The sequence below is a fragment of the Barbus barbus genome, assembly GCF_936440315.1.
Source record: "Barbus barbus genome assembly, chromosome: 22".
NCBI classification, from domain to species: domain Eukaryota; kingdom Metazoa; phylum Chordata; class Actinopteri; order Cypriniformes; family Cyprinidae; genus Barbus; species Barbus barbus.
In genome coordinates, this window is record NC_136750.1 from 24,293,464 (window position 1) to 24,312,332 (window position 18,869).

The following is an 18,869-nucleotide window of genomic DNA, read 5'->3' on the forward strand; positions in this document are numbered from 1 at the left end:
ATACTAAAATCAACAATTCACTGAATTAACACAAATATAAAAAGATGAACAACTGATAAACTCTTTTCCCTTGTATTGGACAAAGCCATGAAAAATTCTCACACGTTTACTTTATTAGCTTACCAAAAATGCCGTTTGTACTGTGGAAAATCGGTAAAATGGCCAAGTCCTCAGGAAAGACATTTTACAGCTTAATGTTGATGAATAAACATTGTGATCTCATTCTGAAAGGTGCGTTTGCCAAACGTGGTGCGCTAATTGCATCTAACTTCAGTATCTGTTACTGAAAATGAGCCTATTAACTTGTTCCAGAAAATGAGCTAATAAAACGGCCTTTTCCACATAAAGATAAACTGATTACACCATAAATGCAATTGCTGCCGATGCCAACAATGTTATATGTGAGTGCTAAACATTAAAAACCTATATTCATGGTTATGCAAGTTGGACATGCTCTAAAAACTCAGTTTGTTTTAGACTAAAGGTTACAGATAAAGTTTGAAAATCCACGTAAATTTGTGAGTATTCAATGTAAAACATCTCAGCAAGCATACTTTGATTAGCCGTGAGCGTGGAGGCTTTTTTAAAAGGGTGAGCAATGACCAAAAGCATCCTAGAGCTCTACCAGGACTCTCAATAAAAATCCCCCAAGAGCTTTAGAGGGAGATGCTGCCAAAGGCGCTTAGATCGCAGCTCCCTGTTAACTCAACATGTGCTTATGCACTTAACTCATTCTCTCTCCTTCTCATGTTCATACGCACGCGCACACTTACGCTCAGCTCTAAAACCAAGAGAGCTAACTACCTATACTGCATTTTAGGCATAGGCAGGCATCTTAATTATATGCTGCCTCTTAAAATACCTTGTTTTAGACAATTTCTAAAGCAGCATAGTATATTTCCTATATCATACTCTGGGCTTGGCAACATGATATTGGAATCAAATTATTTGAGTCAAATATCCCACATGGAGCACTATTTGTGTGCCACACAGACGTGCTGTCTATTCAAAAAGTGTTCAAATCGGTCATTTACAAAAAAAATAGTTTGTACACCTTTCTTTCAGTGTATAAATGTTAAAATTGTTCATTTATCTGTTATCACCCAAACCGTAAAAAATTATTAACAGCTTATCAGTATTGTCCAGAACTTTAATATTGTGTGCCCTTAACATAACTGTCCACAACATCATCATGTGGTTGTGTTATTGAAAACCACAATCTTTTTTGCCATGAAGTGACATTTTCAGATGAAGAACCACTAAAGATTGACTACAAACAATATCACACATTAAACAGACTGAACTTCCATTTCTTGCAGCCTCATTTTCACGCATTAAATTAAATATGGCATCCAAGACAAGATTGGAAATAAATTGAGTATTCTTAGCAGACCAGGGAGATTCTAAGAAACACTTTAATGCAGTTTAGAAGCCTCACAATGACCAGACCCTCTTAAACTTGAGATAATTGAATCGAATGCACCATCTATCTCCATAAGTGATCGTCCTGAGTCCAGACCAGCTGCCCAGAGAGCATTTACTTATAGCAGACATTATGATTTAGCATTAATATAAAGCTATGGGATGATGTCATAAACTGCATACCACAATCAGATAAGCGGCCCAATTTACGATCACATCGCTATTCTCACACAAGCCTACATATTTAATATGGATGGACGAGGAACAGCTATTAATATGTCTCTATGCCTCATACATTAAGCAAGTCCACAGACCAAAATTATAGCACCAGGCAAAGAGAATTATAGACGTATTTATTATGCCACATTGACGAATGCGCTCTAACATCTAAACGCTGGTGCTTTTTAGTTTATTCCCCCACGTTTAGTTTATCGTCTCATTATAGCGAATGAGTCTTCAGGCCCTTGGATGTACGAAGCAGTTTGTCTCCTCGCTAAAACCCATCCAGCTTTCATCTCTGGAATTATCGCTGCACTGCAGCCTGGCAGATGAGAGGTATTTGTCCTTGGGCTTGCGGATCGTAGACGTCTTGATGCTTATATGTTTACATAGTAATACTGGCTTCCCCTTCGACTCTACTTTATGCTAAGCTGTCGTAAGTCAGAGTGACACGGGCTCTCCTCAAAGAGGAAAATCTGGAATTATTTGCCTCTGTCAACGTGCTAATACAGTTGAACTGAATGACAGCAATGTGAAAACACAGCCAGGCCCCGATGCGGAAAAGATATGTGAAGCACATGGGTTCGCGGACAAACAAATGCTCTCTGGCACTTTGTGGAGCAAAGCATTTCTACTGTACGGCTTAATATAGTTAAAATGACAGCTGGGGCCGATAGAAGAACTGATGATTGATGGGGAGATGGTCAATCAGAGTGCAGAGAGCTGTCATATATGAGAGATCATGCTCTTTTGTCACCTCCAGGCCAGACTTCCCAGGCTGAAGTGATGTGCCATCACAGGGCCTGTATGCTGCAGTCTATGAATAAGCCAGAGGCAGACAGCATCACAGACTGGCCTCCCTCTGACATGTCACAGGCAATTGTGATGAGAAGTGAAGCAGTTCTTGTTCAAAACTCACTTGTAAGCGCAAATCATACAAAAATGTACATTGTCAGAAATAAAATTTAAGGGCCAATATTGCCCTAAGGAGCATTTTCTTTAATTCCGAGCACATTTTTTCTCTAACACACATAAAATGCACATCATCCATTTATTTTAAATATATTTTGAAAAGAATAAATGAAACAGCTGTTACCTATAGGTACTGGAAGGTAAAATATAATATTGAAATTGGCTGATACAAAAAGCAATAATTATTTTCATGTTGTGGCCGATTACCAACAATATTATTTTGTATTGTAAACAATATACTAGTATTTTGCCTAAATGGATAAGAAAATAATTTATGCATCATACAATTTTAAGTTACAGATTGAAAAATGTATGATTGTTGTATATTTATTTATTCACCAGTATTATTACATTATTGATGTTTTTAAAGATTTACTGGTAACACTTTACAATAAGGTTCATTAGTCAACATTAGTTGACAACATTAGTAAACATGAACTAAGAATGAACAATACTTCTACAGCATTTATTAATCTTAGTTAATGTTGATGTCAGCACCGACATATAGCGCAGTTTTGCTCACAGCAACCCGAGTTCGATTCCCATCTCGAGGTCCTTTGCTGATCCTACTCCCCTCACTCTTCCCAATGCTTTCCTGTCGTCTCTCTACTGTCCATTAAAGGCATAAAAGCCCGAAAATATAACTTAAAATAAATAAATAAATCCCAAGTTCTGTTTGTTAACACTAGTTAACAATGCACTGTGAACTAACATGAATAAACAATGAACAACTCTATTCTCATTAACTAACATTAACAAAGATGAATAAATAGTGTAACAAATGCATTGTTCATTGTTTGTTCATGTTAGCTAATAGATTAACAAATGTTAACAAATGACACCTTATTGTAAAGTGTTACCGATTTACTTTAAAGGGATAGCTCACCCAAAAATGGAAATTCTGTCATCATATACTCATCCTTAAGCTGTTTTATTTTTTTTATTAAACAAACATAGCAATACAGACAGATAAACAAGGACAAAATGGGACAAAACAGGTTGAAACCTTAAGCTATATTAAACCTCTAGGAGTTAAATTTTTCTGCTGAATACAAAAGAAGATATTTTGAAGAATGTTGGTAACCAAACAGTTGCTGGTAGCCACTGACTTCGATAGTAGGGAAGGGGAAGAAAATACTACAGAACCAATGGCAACCAGCAACTGTATGCTTACCAAAATTCTTCAAAATATCTTATTTTTTTACATTCCAAAAGAGAAATGAACTCACAACATGAACATGACAAAAGTTTCATTTTATACGTTTAAATGAGTGTTATATGATGGAAATGGTAAACTAAATATACAAAATTTAAGAAATAGGCATGGGCAATTAAATAGTCAATAACGACCAATATATTCATTATCAACAGTTTTGCATTATCAAAAAAATGTACACTCCGGCATGAGAGTTCAATAGGTGTGTAATTCTCAGTCCCATTTCTGCACACGTCAGTTTCGTTTGTGCTGACTGGCTGATGGTTACGAATGTCACTGTGTTTTGACGGTTGATGGTAAATCCTCTTGACAAGCCAGGGTTGAGCAAAAATCGACCTGATGGTTGGTTGCTTGAAGAGCAGAGAGCTGCACACTAAGCAGCAAGGCATCACTGTGTGCAATCCTTCTAATATCATTGATTTCCCTGTCCTTTCTTTCTCCACCATATCTTGTTTCACACACTCACTGACTGCTGCTGTTTATGAGTGATCGCCGCACTAATTTCTGTTCTCATGTAAACACAATACATCCACATCATTAGACGTCATTAAAGGAGCATTTGTTACGATTGCACTCTGGCCGTTAATAAAACAATTTCAGAACGTTAACCAGGCCTTTTCCGGCCTCACTCGAAAATTTTCCAATTATAAAGGGTTCATTAAAAACAGGAGTTTACTGGGGACCGACTTCACCCGTGACGGGTTCGGATGAACGGTAGTTTGAGAAAGCAGAACGGGTCATTTAAATTTAAAGAGCCGGCCTTCAGCAAACTCTAAATCAAGGAGGTAAACATAGCTCCAAGGTTGCCAAAATTTGATGTGGTGCAGAAACATTTTCTTGCAATTAGAGGTCATCGTGTGCTGCCAAGCAAAAACACAAACATCTCTGGCCAGATGTATGTTTGTAAATACACCAAATAAACACCAATTTTAATTTGATTGCACTGCGCTCTTGCATGTTTTTTTTTAGAGTGTTACGAAGAAAAAAAATGATATGGTTTGTTACGGTTCACTCAGTTGAACATATGCCAAAATGTTTTCCAAATTTCATCCTGATGGAAAGCAAACACCACATATGAACTTTTATACAAATTATCCACCAGCACACACATGCACAATCTATCCACACATCGCTGGGCTCCTCCAAACACAGCAAGGGTTTAAGGAAATCAGATACACGCGTATAAAAACACAGCTGGTTTTCCAAATGGTGGATAAAGGCTGTTTACCTTCTGGAAGAGCGCGGGAACCTGCTGCAGCTTCAACCTGTTGAAGACAAACACGTCGTACATGCCAGCCATGGCCAGCACCGTCACGCCTTGTTCCTTCCAAAGCATGCTACAGGAAGCGCACGCCAATGTGCCCAGGAACCACGTCCAGCTCCGTCCATGGGCACCGCTGGTCCTCAGGGAGCAGTGCCGTATGTAGCAGCGCATTGCCAGAAGGAAGAAGAGGGCGGCACCTACGTCGGCCCGGCCCACGATGCCCGCCACAGCCTCAGTATGTATGGGGTGAGCGGCAAAGAGAAGCCCGGCCAGCAGGCTCCAGCAACCCGACCCCAGAAGCAGGCTTGAGAGGCCAGAGAACAGGGCGGTCGTGGTGCAGTGTAGAACCACATTGACCAGATGGTAACCCCAGGGATCTAAGCCACCCAGGCCGTAGTTGAGTCGAAAGGAGAGCGTGCAGAGTGGGCGGTAGGACTTGTGGCTACCACTGTGAGTGAGAAGTGTCCCCCAGAAGTCATCGTAGAAGATGTTGATCCAAGGCGTTTCAGGGAGAAGGTCCTGGTTGGTCTTGATAGCACGGCTGTGAGGAGAAAAAGAAAGAGTTTAAGAATCAAATAGATTAAAATTTATAGATGTCAATTAATTTACTATAGTGAGCAAAAGGATATTGTAGGGCCAAATACTGGAAAATTTATATTTCCAAATACTGGAAAATGTGACTGGAATCGCTGAATCCAGTCATAAAAATGGAATTTACTGTATAACGCAGAATGTCATGGAATTTGCTTAATTCTTAAATCAGTACACTTAAATAAAAATGCAAGATGGACTAAGCAACAAAAATACTATTTTAATATGAATCGTGTGTGCTCTGCGTGAATGAATGGGCAAATGCACAGTTTCGTTTACTACACACTGTTAAAGCGCATGGGACGCTTGCTGTATTTTCAGCCTCTGAAAATAATCTCTAGAACTGCTTGTCATATCATCTACAAACAGAAACTTAAAGGTCTTCAATCAACCCATCAAAATAGAAGTTTGGTTTAACTTGAAGAAACTGTGACAGAAATATATTTCTTAATGTAATGATAGTAGTACAACTAATAATAAATCATTATTAAAACATTATTTTAAAAGAATATTTAACCAAATTTTTTAAATAATTAATAATAATTAATTTAATTAATAATAGATAAACAAATTAATAATTATACAAATTTAATGAAAACATTAAAATGGAATCCAGAAAATTTAATTATGTAATACATTGTGTAAGTTTCATGATTTAAATGAATTAGACATAAATAAATGTATGTATATATATATATATATATATATGTATATATATATATATATATATATATATATATATATATATATATACACATACACATACACATACACATACATACACTTCTTTTTTTTTTTTTTTTTTTTTATGGAATCCAGAAAAATAAAAACTGAATTTGGAAAAAAATAAAAAGGCCCTAATATTGCTTTTAAGAGTGACGGTTGGGTTAGTCCTCATACTACATCAGTTGTTGTGATATTGTATGAGCTATGACAGACATTCATCCTTTGCTGAAGTTCCAACACAGCAGTCTTGACAAAAGATCATGAGAGGGCATGACTAAAACACATCACAGACATGAGACCATATGTGAAAGCATAACTCTGCATGTAAACTGAACATTGATGAAATCTTTCAGCTTTGTCAAAGTCATTCAGTAAGGCAAGCATCACTACTATTGTTTTTTCAAATCCACTAAAACTAAGTATTAAACTTTGGCATGTAACTCAACCTGGACCATTTGTGTTGCAGACATGAATGAATGGCAGGACTCAATAACATATACTTTTTTTTTTTTTTCAAAAATTCTTGTTTAACTCTAAACATACTCTTCCATTTAATCAAACTCTTCCACGAATAACAGTCAGTTAAAACAATAAATTTTACATTCCTCACACAAAGATGACCTTATAGTTGTGCCTGTGAGGTTTGACTGGGACACAATAAGAAAGAAAGAAAGAAAGAAAGAAAGAAAGAAAGAAAGAAAGAAAGAAAGAAAGAAAGAAAGAAAAAAAAGAAAGAAAGAAAGAAAGAAAGAAAGAGGGGGGAACACTGATTCTGACTTTCCTCAAAGTTTAGAAAGTGAGGACATGTGCCGCACCCTTGACCAAAAACAAATAAAAGCTCAACAGAAAGACAGGGACCTCCATTTAGCAGTAAGCAAGCATGAAGAGGTACCAAATGCCTGTCAAGCAAACCAACCCAACTGTGCCAGAAACCATCTATTGGCTATCCCTAAGAAACTGAGTGACAAAAAGCTAAGGGAAATGAAAAAAGCATAAAGATGGCCAATTTAGAAGAGAATGAGTGAATGGAAGGATAAATGTGCAGTCGGCTGCCTGAGAAAAAGCTTTGGGACTTTAAATATGTCTGAAGAAGGTCTTATAAAAGCGTAGAGTTGTACAGGGAACAGGAGGAGGCAGGGCGGGATATGCTCTGAGGGCCACAGACACACACTGTGCCCATGCTGTCTACCTGCGTTGTACCGCCCCAACAAGACAGAAAGAGCCCTCAAGGCAATCAAACAACACAAACACGTGTAAACAAATCAAATAGGCAGTTACGTTATTCCATATGCAGTCATCCATGCCAAAATCCATGTCATTCAAACCCAAGGCAGTGGAAACTAACTCCCTCTATCTCCTGTTATCGTGAATATATGCCTGAGCACAAGAAGATGCTGCTGAACCGTCAAGCGTAATTAGTCTCCTTAGAGAGTGCAAGCAACGACATAAGCTGTAATTAAAACATGCAACGGGAAATACATGACAAGTGCGATAACGCGCCATCAGAGCAACTGAATAATCAGCCGTCACAGCAATGGCGCCAAGAACGTGCAATTAACACAGAATGGAGACAAAAGGTTTAATGGAAACATGTTTACAAAAGAAAGATATGATGCAAAAAGAGCAATGGATCCCTGGATGGAGAGCGAGCCAAAGTCTTTGATAATTTGCTACTTGCACAGTCGCCAGCAGCGAACGCCTGTCTACCAGTCGCCCATGAGAACAGATGGAACTGGGAAAAGCGAGGAGATGCTACAACAGACTAAACTGCCAAAAAGAACTAGTTCAGGACATGCTTCAACTTCTTGGTTGTCTTGGGAGAAATTTTCAACAAGACGTGTTGAAATTGCAGCGATTGCCTTGTAAGAGTCCACAAGAAAAACAGATGCTCTGAGAACTACATTTCTCCGTGAGATAAAGCTCTCCGTCATCAGACACATTTCAATTCTCTGCCTTGACTTCGAATCACTCACTTTCTTGGCAGAATTTCACGATTTCTTCCCCCTCAGGTATACCTTCTTTATTTTCTCCAAGCCATTCATCAAATTAGATCTTCATCCTTCCAAACAAAAGGATATCACGAGAGCCATTGTGGTTCAATTACACCTCGGAATCATTTAGAAGGAGTTGCCAATTAACTGGATATTTTGGTGAGCCAGAGAAAACAAACACCATCGCCTGAAGACTTGACACCCAGAAGCCCAGACACGACAACAGACTCTGTGCCAGGCCTGGCAGGCAGGAGCTTCGAAGATCGGCTTTCACGTGAAGTGTGAATCAAAAATGAACACTTGGAGCTCTAGCGGTGGATCGTAACTGAATATCAGTAACAGTGAAAGCTCTCGGATTGCATGACGAGTGTGCGAATTCTTGAGCGACTGCCTGATTTGGCTTGACAGCACCCCGAGGAAGCCTGACTCTCATGAATGATTCTAATTGGTGTTAGTGAGACAAATAATGTGAAAGCTAATCTCTTGCATGGGCTGATCCTTCTCGCCTGTAAAGAAAGTAGAGAGGGACAGAACCTAGAAGCCTTTTTACATGCAAGTGTGAGTTCTTACTCTTGACAACTCTCAGGGGACCGGCGGTATCACGCGATCCTGAAACTGGCCACTTTGCTTCATCTAGAGTCCAATCAACGTGCCGGGGATACTGTGACCACATCTGTCAAAGAATGTTTGCTTATCGCTCTATCCCTGCCGTGACTGGGACGTTGTTACGTTTTGGCCGACCGCAGCTCTAATGAGAAGTGAAATCCAAAATAATCCTGTGTAATCTAGAGCCCAGTTCCCTCTGACTGGGAGCAAGATTTAGCTCTGTGGCCATGAGAGGAGCTTTAATGCTGCGGTGTCGATAGCAGGCTGCGACCTCAATGTTTTCGGACAAGTACAGCTTTGCTTCATCCAGAACAAAGGCTTATAATATAATTCGAGCCAAAAGCAAAACAAACCATGCAACGATTCTGGTCTCTGGAATCAAAAAGCAACAAGTGACCTACTACGGAGTGACCGTATTCCATGGATTGCCTTTCCTTCTTTACGAATTGGATGGATACTTAGTCTCAACGCGTGATTAGCTTAGCGCACAGAGGAAATTCTTTCTGCCAAAGTGCATGAACGTCAGCAGCCGTTCATACAATGCAAGTACATCCAGGGTCTATATGTTTTAACGAAACAAACATAGCTCCCTTGAAGAGCGCCAAAAAATGGTTCCAGATATTCTTCTGAAAAGTTTGAGACAATGCACAATTGTTTTCTATTTGTGCCAGCAAGTGAAAAGAGGGGGGGGGGGGGGGAGCATAGGCAGTAGGGAGATGTGTTTTTCGGTCTGCCAAGTATGTGTCATCACCCAGCTTCAGTGTCTGAAAGGGCTGCAGTCATATTTTGAGAGTGCCTACAGAGAGGCCGTCCGGTCTGTGCACTCTGCTCTCCTGCCTGGGCTTTTGTCTATGGTTTCTTCCCATGAGAATGCCTGCAGGTCAATAATAGAATACCTTCCCCTTATGTGGTGCTTATGCGAGAAGAGCTCTCAGGGACAACAGCCTTGTTCTATTGTGCAGTTTCATGAAGAAAAGCTGTATGGGTTTTAAGAGGAAAATCAATTAATTTGTCAGAATAAAGAACCAAACTGTTAAGGAAATCGCAACCCAATCTGAGCAGCTCACAAAAAGTACAAATGTCTTTTATTCTTTCAGTTATTCTTTTATTCATTCACTCTCTCTTTCTATCAGTTGTTCTTTTGTTCTTTAATTCACTGACAATCTTTTGTTCAATCTTTCATTTTTTTACTTCTGTCTTTCATTCTGCTGGTCATTCTTTCATACTTTGTCATTAGTTCTTCCTGCCCTTTTTTCCACACTTTTTCATTCATTCAGTCATTCATTCATTCTTTTCTCATTTGCTCTGCCGGTCATTCTTACATACTTTGTCATTAGTTCTTCCTGCCATTTTTCACTCTTTTTCATTCATTCATTCATTCATTCGTTTGTTCATTAATTAATTTATTCCTTTGCATTCGGTCATTCTTTTGCATTAAATTAATCAATTCATTCAGGAATTAATTTGTGAATTTTTGCATTCATTCATTCATTTATTCATTCACTCACTCTCTTTCTCATTATTTTGCATTAATTTGTTCTTTTTGCATTCATGCATTAATTCGTTCTTTTGCATATATATATATATATATATATATATATTAGTGCTGGGCAACGATTAAATATTTTAATCGCGATTAATCGCATGATCTTCTGCGATTAATCACGATTAATCGCAGCATGCGCCAAATTCAATAATGAAATCAAAAGTAGAGTATTGTGTAACTTTATTCTTTCAAAGTTCTGCTGTATGAACAAAAGTGCAATAACATTTGTTTTGTCAAAACTTTAAACAGATAAAGGGCTTTTTTACAGCAGTTAAAAGTTAACAGTTAACATTTCTTGTAAATCTTAACTTTAACATTAATGTAATCAAATTAAATATAACATTAACGTATAAATAAAACATTAAAACAAAGTTTTTAGTTTGTAAAAAAATAATCTATAGTTCTCCCACATGCTGCATCCAATGTAGCCTGCCGAAGCATTCCTTCAGTGTTTGTTTGGGTGGGTGATTTGCTGGCATCAACGGTGTGCATTGCATTTAAGTGATACTTCAGACTCGAAGTACTCCGATGATAAGAAAATTCAGCTTTGCAGTGGTTACAAATAGCTTTAGTTCTATCAACTCCCTGTTAGAGGTTTAAAATAAAAATGTCCATTTAAGATTTCGGTACCTTTTTCCATTTTTCTGTCCGCACCTGATATTTTCTGTTTCGCGCTGTAGCTCTCTTAGGCACACAACAAATGATTTCATTGGTTGAGACGCGTGATGACGCTCATCCCAAGCAGCCAGTAGCATACTGATAAATATCCCACCCCAGCTGTGACCCAGTAAGTTAACGCGCGATAAACTAATTGTCGGCGTTAATTAATTAATGCGTTAACGCGATAAAAACGCGTTAACTTGCCCAGCACTAATATATATATATATATATATATATATATATATATGCATTTATATTATATATATATATAAATGCCATGGTGTTTCTTTCTGATACAATCACTGGACCACGATACTGCCACAATGCTCAGATTTTCCAGTAAAACCATCAAGTATTCAATATCTACAAACACCTAACTGAATAGTATTAAATAAAATAATTATTAGTCATATTAGTAAAATAAATTAAAGAAAGAGGAGCGTGTGGCTTGTGCTCAACATGTAAAATCAATGGGAACCTGAAATAATGTTTGTTTAATACCAAAGATGTCTCTACAGGCTACCACATCTGATATTGCAGTGAATTCTTCCTATAATTCCTCTGATGAAGAGCATTGGGTCATGCTGCAAATCATGTCAAAAGGTCTCACAGCTTCCTTGAAATGGGAAATAAAAAATCTATTTGCATAAATAAATAATTTATACACGGTAGATTATTCAGGCGCAAACAGGTTTCAAAAGGCTAATCTTATAAATGCCGGCATTACAAATCAATTCATATGGCTGGAAAGAAAAATAAACTATTGACATTTCAAAGTCACAAAATGCATTTTTTACACTCAAGAAATGTCAAATAATGAATGAGGTACTAAGAGCTCTCTTAAGATATTAACTAATAGATTTGACACTTTGAACTGTTCCTTGTTAACAACAGAAAATCGATACCACGGTAAACTAAGTCAATGTATTTCAATATATCAGTATGGCAAGTTAGTCTAAATGTCAGCTGGTGTATTATTAAATTAGGGTCAGACAGAGTGAAACTAAAGGTTTTCAGTCAGTGGGCTTCAACAAACAGTGAAGTAGACACACATTGAAAGGGTCGGGGGCTCTGCAGTCAGAACAAACCATCTCGGCCCACCATTAAATCAACATGGTCATGGCTGGACATTGTTGATTTAAACGCCACAATAGCCACATTATCTAGTTTCCAACCATGTCAAAGCAAAAAGAGAATGGGTGTGGACTCTCGTTTTTGCCATTTCCAAAAAAGATAGTATTATATTATACATTCAAGCATGATTCAATTTATGGCACTTTCCACACACTCAAATCTTTGAACCTTTTCCAAAAAATTATATGCACTCATCAGCATCCATTTTAACGTTTTTACCCGCATTAATTAATCAATTGTCCACTAATGGCAAATCAATGAAAGCGCCATTTCTATTTAGGCTTTATTGACAAAAAGAAAGAAAAAAAAGCCCACTCAGCACATTGACTACTAAATTAGCATGGTGAAAAAGCGACCACCACTTTTCATTATATCATGCCGTCCCTCTTGGGAAAAACAGCTTTTACAGAACTCACTATTAGGCCAATTGCTTTACTATGTGGAGAACATTACATGGCAACTGAACTCTAGCCTAACAGAAGAAAGAAGAGGAGAAAAGTAGAAAGATATAGCACCAGTTAAAGTCTATAGCTTTAACTGGTGACTGTGTCACTCCCTTCTCCACTTCCTGTGTGTCTGTTAAATATTGTACTGTAAAAGGCAGAGAACTATTTGCATGGCCAAAAGCGATCAGAAAATATAAGTCACACCCTACACATCTGTCCTGTAACACTTTCATGAATAGTAACAGACTTCCCAAAAGGACTGTAAGAAGATGCTCTTTTCATCCCATAAGAAATGTCTGGTCTCTAGGAAAAAAAGCATTTTAGAATTTTAGAGCGATTATCACAAGGCGGCGTGAAAGCCACTTAAAGGACATGCCTGGGACACATACTTGCATTTTAGTCTCATAAATCTGAGGGCATATGCTTCCTCACAGCACACATATACCAGCACATTCTACCATCTCGCCTCCCGTCTTTTATTTCCAAACAAACACAATCTTTCAAAAGGAACATCTCTGAATTTTGGCGAATGATGGGTATCTGAAAATTTTCAATTAAAATAAATAGGAAAAAGCTGTTCACAGACTGCTAAAAATATGATTTCAGCCCCACATAAAAAAGCTGAATTTCTGCCAGAGTTTGTGCAAGATCATGATCTTCAGAAATGCCATCCATATACACATTTATCTAATAAATACGTATATAAACAACGGTTCAAAAGTTTTTTTCTATTGTGATTTAAAAAAAAATGTAATTAATCCTGTGATGCAAAGCTGAATTTTCAGAACCATTACTCCAGTCATCAGTGTCACATGATCCTTCAGAAATCATTCTAATATGCTGATTCGCTGCTCAAGAAACATTTCTTATTATCAATGTTGCAAAGTGACAATTACTGTCACTTTTAATCAGCTTAATGGGTTATTAATTTAAGTGTGTACACACACACACACACACACACACACACACAGTTCACAGAGGTGTGAAAGCTTTGTATTGTATCAGGTAAAATCTTTGGAGTTTAGTTCATATCCTGCGGATCATAAAGTGGCATGTGCGTCATTCAGTCAGCGCTTCATACTGCAAACTAAGCCACCTGTTTGGCATCAATGTTGACACATGATACATCTTGCATAAAGGTAACAAATGTGCTGAACAGGGATTTTCTGAATAGCCATCAAATAGATTGTTAAAACAAATGTACTGTTGAACTACATAAGAGGCTCACGCACACACGTTGCCGACCTACAGTGGGAAAGAAGAGTCTGGCTTTCACGACCTACAGTATACTGATGCTATTTCAAGTACTAGGGCCTGGTTAAAAACTTAATTTTGCATTTGGAACTGGGTTCTTAAAGGTACAGTTCACCTAAAAATGAACATTTTGTCATCATTTATTCACCCTCATGTCGTTCCAAACCTGTATGTGTTTCTTTCTTATGTTAAACACAAAAGAAGATATTTTGAAGAACCAAACAGTTGTTGTTGTTCCCCATTGACTTCCATAGTAGGGAAAGAAATAATATGGAAGCCAATGGGGACCAACAACTGTTTGATGACCAACATTCTTCAAAATATCTTCTTTTATGTTCATAAATACAGATTTGAAACAGCATGAAGGTGAGTAAATGATGACAAAATTTTGGGTGAACAATCCTTTTAAACCTTAGAAAATACAAACACAAATTCCCAGAGTCTGCACTTTAATATTGGATCTCACACAACAAGGGTTATGAAAACTTATTTCAAAAAGTAATTAGCCAAGCTACTCATTTCATACAGTTAGACTCAAGATTCACATTTAACACATTCAGTTTCAAGAACACTAAATAAATTACCTTTCTGTAATTTTTGAGTAATAGTACATACTATACTAGTAATAGTGTAATCTATACTCGTCAAATAATACTAATAAATAGACTGCATTAACAAAATCTCAAAAATAAAATAAAAGCTACACTGCCATGGTTTTGAAAACAGCTAAACTACTGTTAACTATTATTTTGGTTTCTAGCCAACAATGATAAACAAATTCCTCAGGATAAGCTTTGTCAAATGCTACTTAGCTGCTACAATGGATACAAAATGCCATCCATCCAATATCAATTAGCCTAATCTCCCAAACGTGTCATGCTCTGTGAATCCTCTGGTAAATAAAGAGGCTTTGTTTTATCCAGAGATTGACCCAGGACTGAATACTCAGCCCACTCTCTGGCCACAGTACACAGGCCTCTCAACAGGAGGCTGTTTGTCACGGCTCGAGTCCCTCTGGCCGGAGTGTAATAAATTAGCTGGACTTTGTTCCTGCATGTTTCTGGAGCTCCTTTGTCTTCCCATGGAGAGAAGAAAAAAAAAGAGAGAGAGTGGGCGACCTGCTCTTTGTGTTTGCGTGCAAGACCCATCCTGTTGGGATGGTTTATCATTCGAGTGGCTCTTGTTGACCCACAGGAGCACGTGGGTAGGAAAATGACATCGGATGGATGAGAACCAGCTGAAGGAATGCAGAGGGGAACATGTGGTCACCCGAGGAGATCCACACAAAAACTCTTCAGATGGAAGCGAATACACTGCGCCCACTGAGCAGGCTTTTTTCCCCCCTTTTCTTCCTAAGAATTAAATTTTTTCCCTCATTTTTGGACATTCTCAGTTGTTGCCTTGTCAGCGGGGTGTGTTGGCTTTCCGGCGAGTTATGTGCAATAGTCTGGCAAATTTTCAAAAAGAACATCTGCATTGTAGACAAAAATCATCAGAAATACTTTGGGAATGGAATGAAATGAATTCAGCTGAGTGTCTTTTGCGTCTTGTCTTGGCTTTGCTTCTGCCACTGGAGCGCACAGATTCCTGGTCTAAGGACACGTGGCGGATGTTCTGAAGTTGCGGGCTGGAGTGCCTGCTTGCATGCGATGCAGTCTTTCTTTTATGAGGCATACCAGCAAACGGGGCTTGCCAGGCCATGGTATGCTATTGGTTTAGCCAAGACTCACTACAGTTAAGAGCACAGCACAACGACCGCAAACGCCAGCGGCTCAACCAACCAAATCTGAGCATCTTCAGTAAAATATTGGCAGCCAAAAACACTTTGCCACCCACACGCAGCTCCCACTGCTTTCAGACCATAATAACGTTTTTTTTCCTGCTGCATATGGCTATTCCAGGTCTTCTCCTCTATCTCGACCCCAAAAACCTTCGTTCATCAGAAGTCTGATGTGTTGGAGAAGGGATACTTATTTCTTCAGCCTTTCAGAAGACACCAGGTAATCTATCAACTAGTGGCCACGATAGCAAATCAATCTAGAGGAGGCTGAAAGACCTCCAGGGTGATCTGTGCATGATTTATACTTCATTTTCCCCCCTCAAGAATAAATGGCGTTTTACTAGTTTTTGGAAAATTGGTAGACCGTGCATGAAAGAAAAGTTACAATAAATAATTGAATACACTTAAAACACACTGATTGTTCAATATGGTGCAATAGGTTTTTTAGTTTATTTCAATGCATGCACCCGAATTAAAACATGTAAAATAAAGTTTACCTAATCCATTTGTGTTAAAAATGGAAAAAAAAAATAATAAAATAAATTAATTTTAAATTATATACCAGAAAATACTGTCATAGTCAATGTCAAACTAAGTCGAAAATGGGACAAAAATACAATGGTAAAAAGTCTAGTATGCAAAATGATATGCAACATTCAGAAAACAGAAGTAGGAAAGATGATTATCTTTTGTTGAAGGCTTAATTTAATTGCTAAATGTTTTCCTTAACTGAATTACTAATCTCAGTGAGGTTTGTATTCTCCAAGTGTAAAATAAAATAATGAGCCAATAAAAAGTTGTAAATAGAACCAAGAAAAAGTATTTTTACAAGAAAAGTCTTTCATGTTTTACTACTTCAAAATGTCATGTTTCAACACGTTACTTGTCTTGTTTCTCTGTAATCATTTATGAAATTCACAAGCAATTTCTGAGTGAAGTCTTTCAAAGTAAATCTTACTACAATTTTTTTTTTGTTCTTTTCAGTGTTTGGTAAAATCCTTCATCCTCTTCTATTATTTTGTCACGGATAATCTTCATAATTACAATGCAAAATCCTCCCAAAACACTCTCTATTCCACAACAATTCGCTTTGTTAATGAGCTCACTGGAGCACAAAGCACACTTCCATGTGTGGTTCCATATGTTCCACATTAATTATAGAATGACAGAGGATGGTTTATGGTGGTGCACAGTGTGATCTCATTAGACACAATCACACTGTTATCACAGATGCCTCTCGATCAAGCGCACACGTTATTAGCTGCACATTAGGGGGCTTGCTCATAATTGAAGGTACATATGTTGACTGTCCCGTGTGTGTGTGTGTGTGTGTGTGTGTGTCCTGTGAGTGAAATCACTGATGACCCCCAACAGCACATACATGATGAGACCTTGACTTTGACCCCGCCCCACTTCCTGCTGCAGAACACATCGTCTTTTCAGTATGACCAATAACGCATTCTGTGCAAAACATAAGACACAAGAGCAATGTTCCAAAACTTAGTGAGCTGCCTCACTGCCTACATAGGCATCATCTTAACAGTCATGAAGCCACACAAGTGAGGGATCCAAAATGCTCTTCACAGGCAGCAGCAATGAATTCAATAGGATTTCATGATAGCATGTTGCTAAGCTAACATAGTGATACTTTAATAAAAAATAAAAACAGTACACGGGAATATTAGGTAATATTCTCTATTTTTAACTACACTGAGCTATTTTTACTAATATGTTTCATTTTAGAATATATATAGACACTTATATGCATTTATAGATGTGTATATCGACTTTAAATTACATTTCCACACAAGAGTGAAAACCAAAAAGCCCCAATGAAGCTTCCGGAAAACAATCCAAATCGCTTAATTCAGTGTGGAATGGCCTTTGACTTTTTAAACAAACTAAGGATTTTCTTAAATTAGTGGCTGGAAGAAAAAAGGTTTGCAATAAAATGAAATACAACAAAATTTTTCCCCTTCAGGCGTTAATTCGAAAGTTACCAAAATATATTTAGAGGTGCTATTGCGTGAGACGAAAGCGCCTGGTAATCCCGTAAACATTCGTAAAAGGAACCCAACCAGCCACTTAACTGTTTTTAAATGCTTTGTCCTCCACATGGTGTCAATTTGCATTTTTGTAAAGGAGCTCATTTACGCATTTTAGACTTTATAGTCACAGAATCACAGAAACCACACCACCATCCTGGTAAGCAATCCTTTTTTACAGCCTTTTGATTTTGCAATTGACTTTTCAATCATCGTGGGACCACTAAGAAAATACATCAGTTCTCTGAGCATCGCTAACATTTAAGCTCGAGTTACCAATTACCACCCAAAACTGATTAATTCTAAATCATTAAAAAAATAGCTAGCAGATTTCGCTGCTTGGGATCCTTTCAAAATATTTGGTTCATCATATGGTTTCAATGAATCAGAACCCCAGAAATCTTCAGTGCATGACCACGCCGAGGAGAAACCCATCAGAAAAAAGCTCAAATTTTATACACCCAGCCCTTCTTCTCCTCCTCACTGCCTGAGATGAAGAAACAGAGGAATACTCAGCACACAATCCATCAATCAATCCCATACTGCGCCAAATCTCCACCGTCTTCTGGAATCAGATCCAAGCAGTCAGGCCATAGCAAATAACCTCACCTTGAACAAGGCCAGTGGCACACCACGCACTTGTCATTATAATCGCATTTTACTGCCGTTAATGTGGAAAAACTCCTAATTCACAAAACATTACTGACCCACGAGGAGCTAAAAACATGCCACAGTTACGTCTAAAATGTGTGTGATTGACTTCGCTAAAATTATGACGACAGAAACCATTTGTTTGAAATAAAACTGAGGTATTAGGGAAGTCAGCACTTCAGATGAAGCCTTCTTGACAAATCGCTTACCACATTCCTCCAGATGACAGGACATCCGAACATGAACTTAAACCTGAAAGCACGTTCCAGAGGTGTTTTCATTTCCTCAGCACAAACATGTCAGGAGGAGCCCATTTCCCATTGTCAAGTGTGCGACTTTGAAGTCT

General features: G+C 38.0%; 1 protein-coding gene across 1 annotated transcript in view; it reads right to left on the minus strand.

Moving 5' to 3' along the window:
* The window catches only part of LOC306888107 (protein O-mannosyl-transferase TMTC2-like), a 109,780-nt gene that overhangs the window by 48,774 nt on the left and 42,137 nt on the right, over positions 1-18,869 (minus strand). Inside the window, exon 2 of the mRNA XM_079446253.1 lies at positions 5,058-5,634. Coding sequence (XP_079302379.1) covers positions 5,058-5,634 — 577 coding nt within the window. The remainder of the gene's footprint in view (positions 1-5,057; positions 5,635-18,869) is intronic.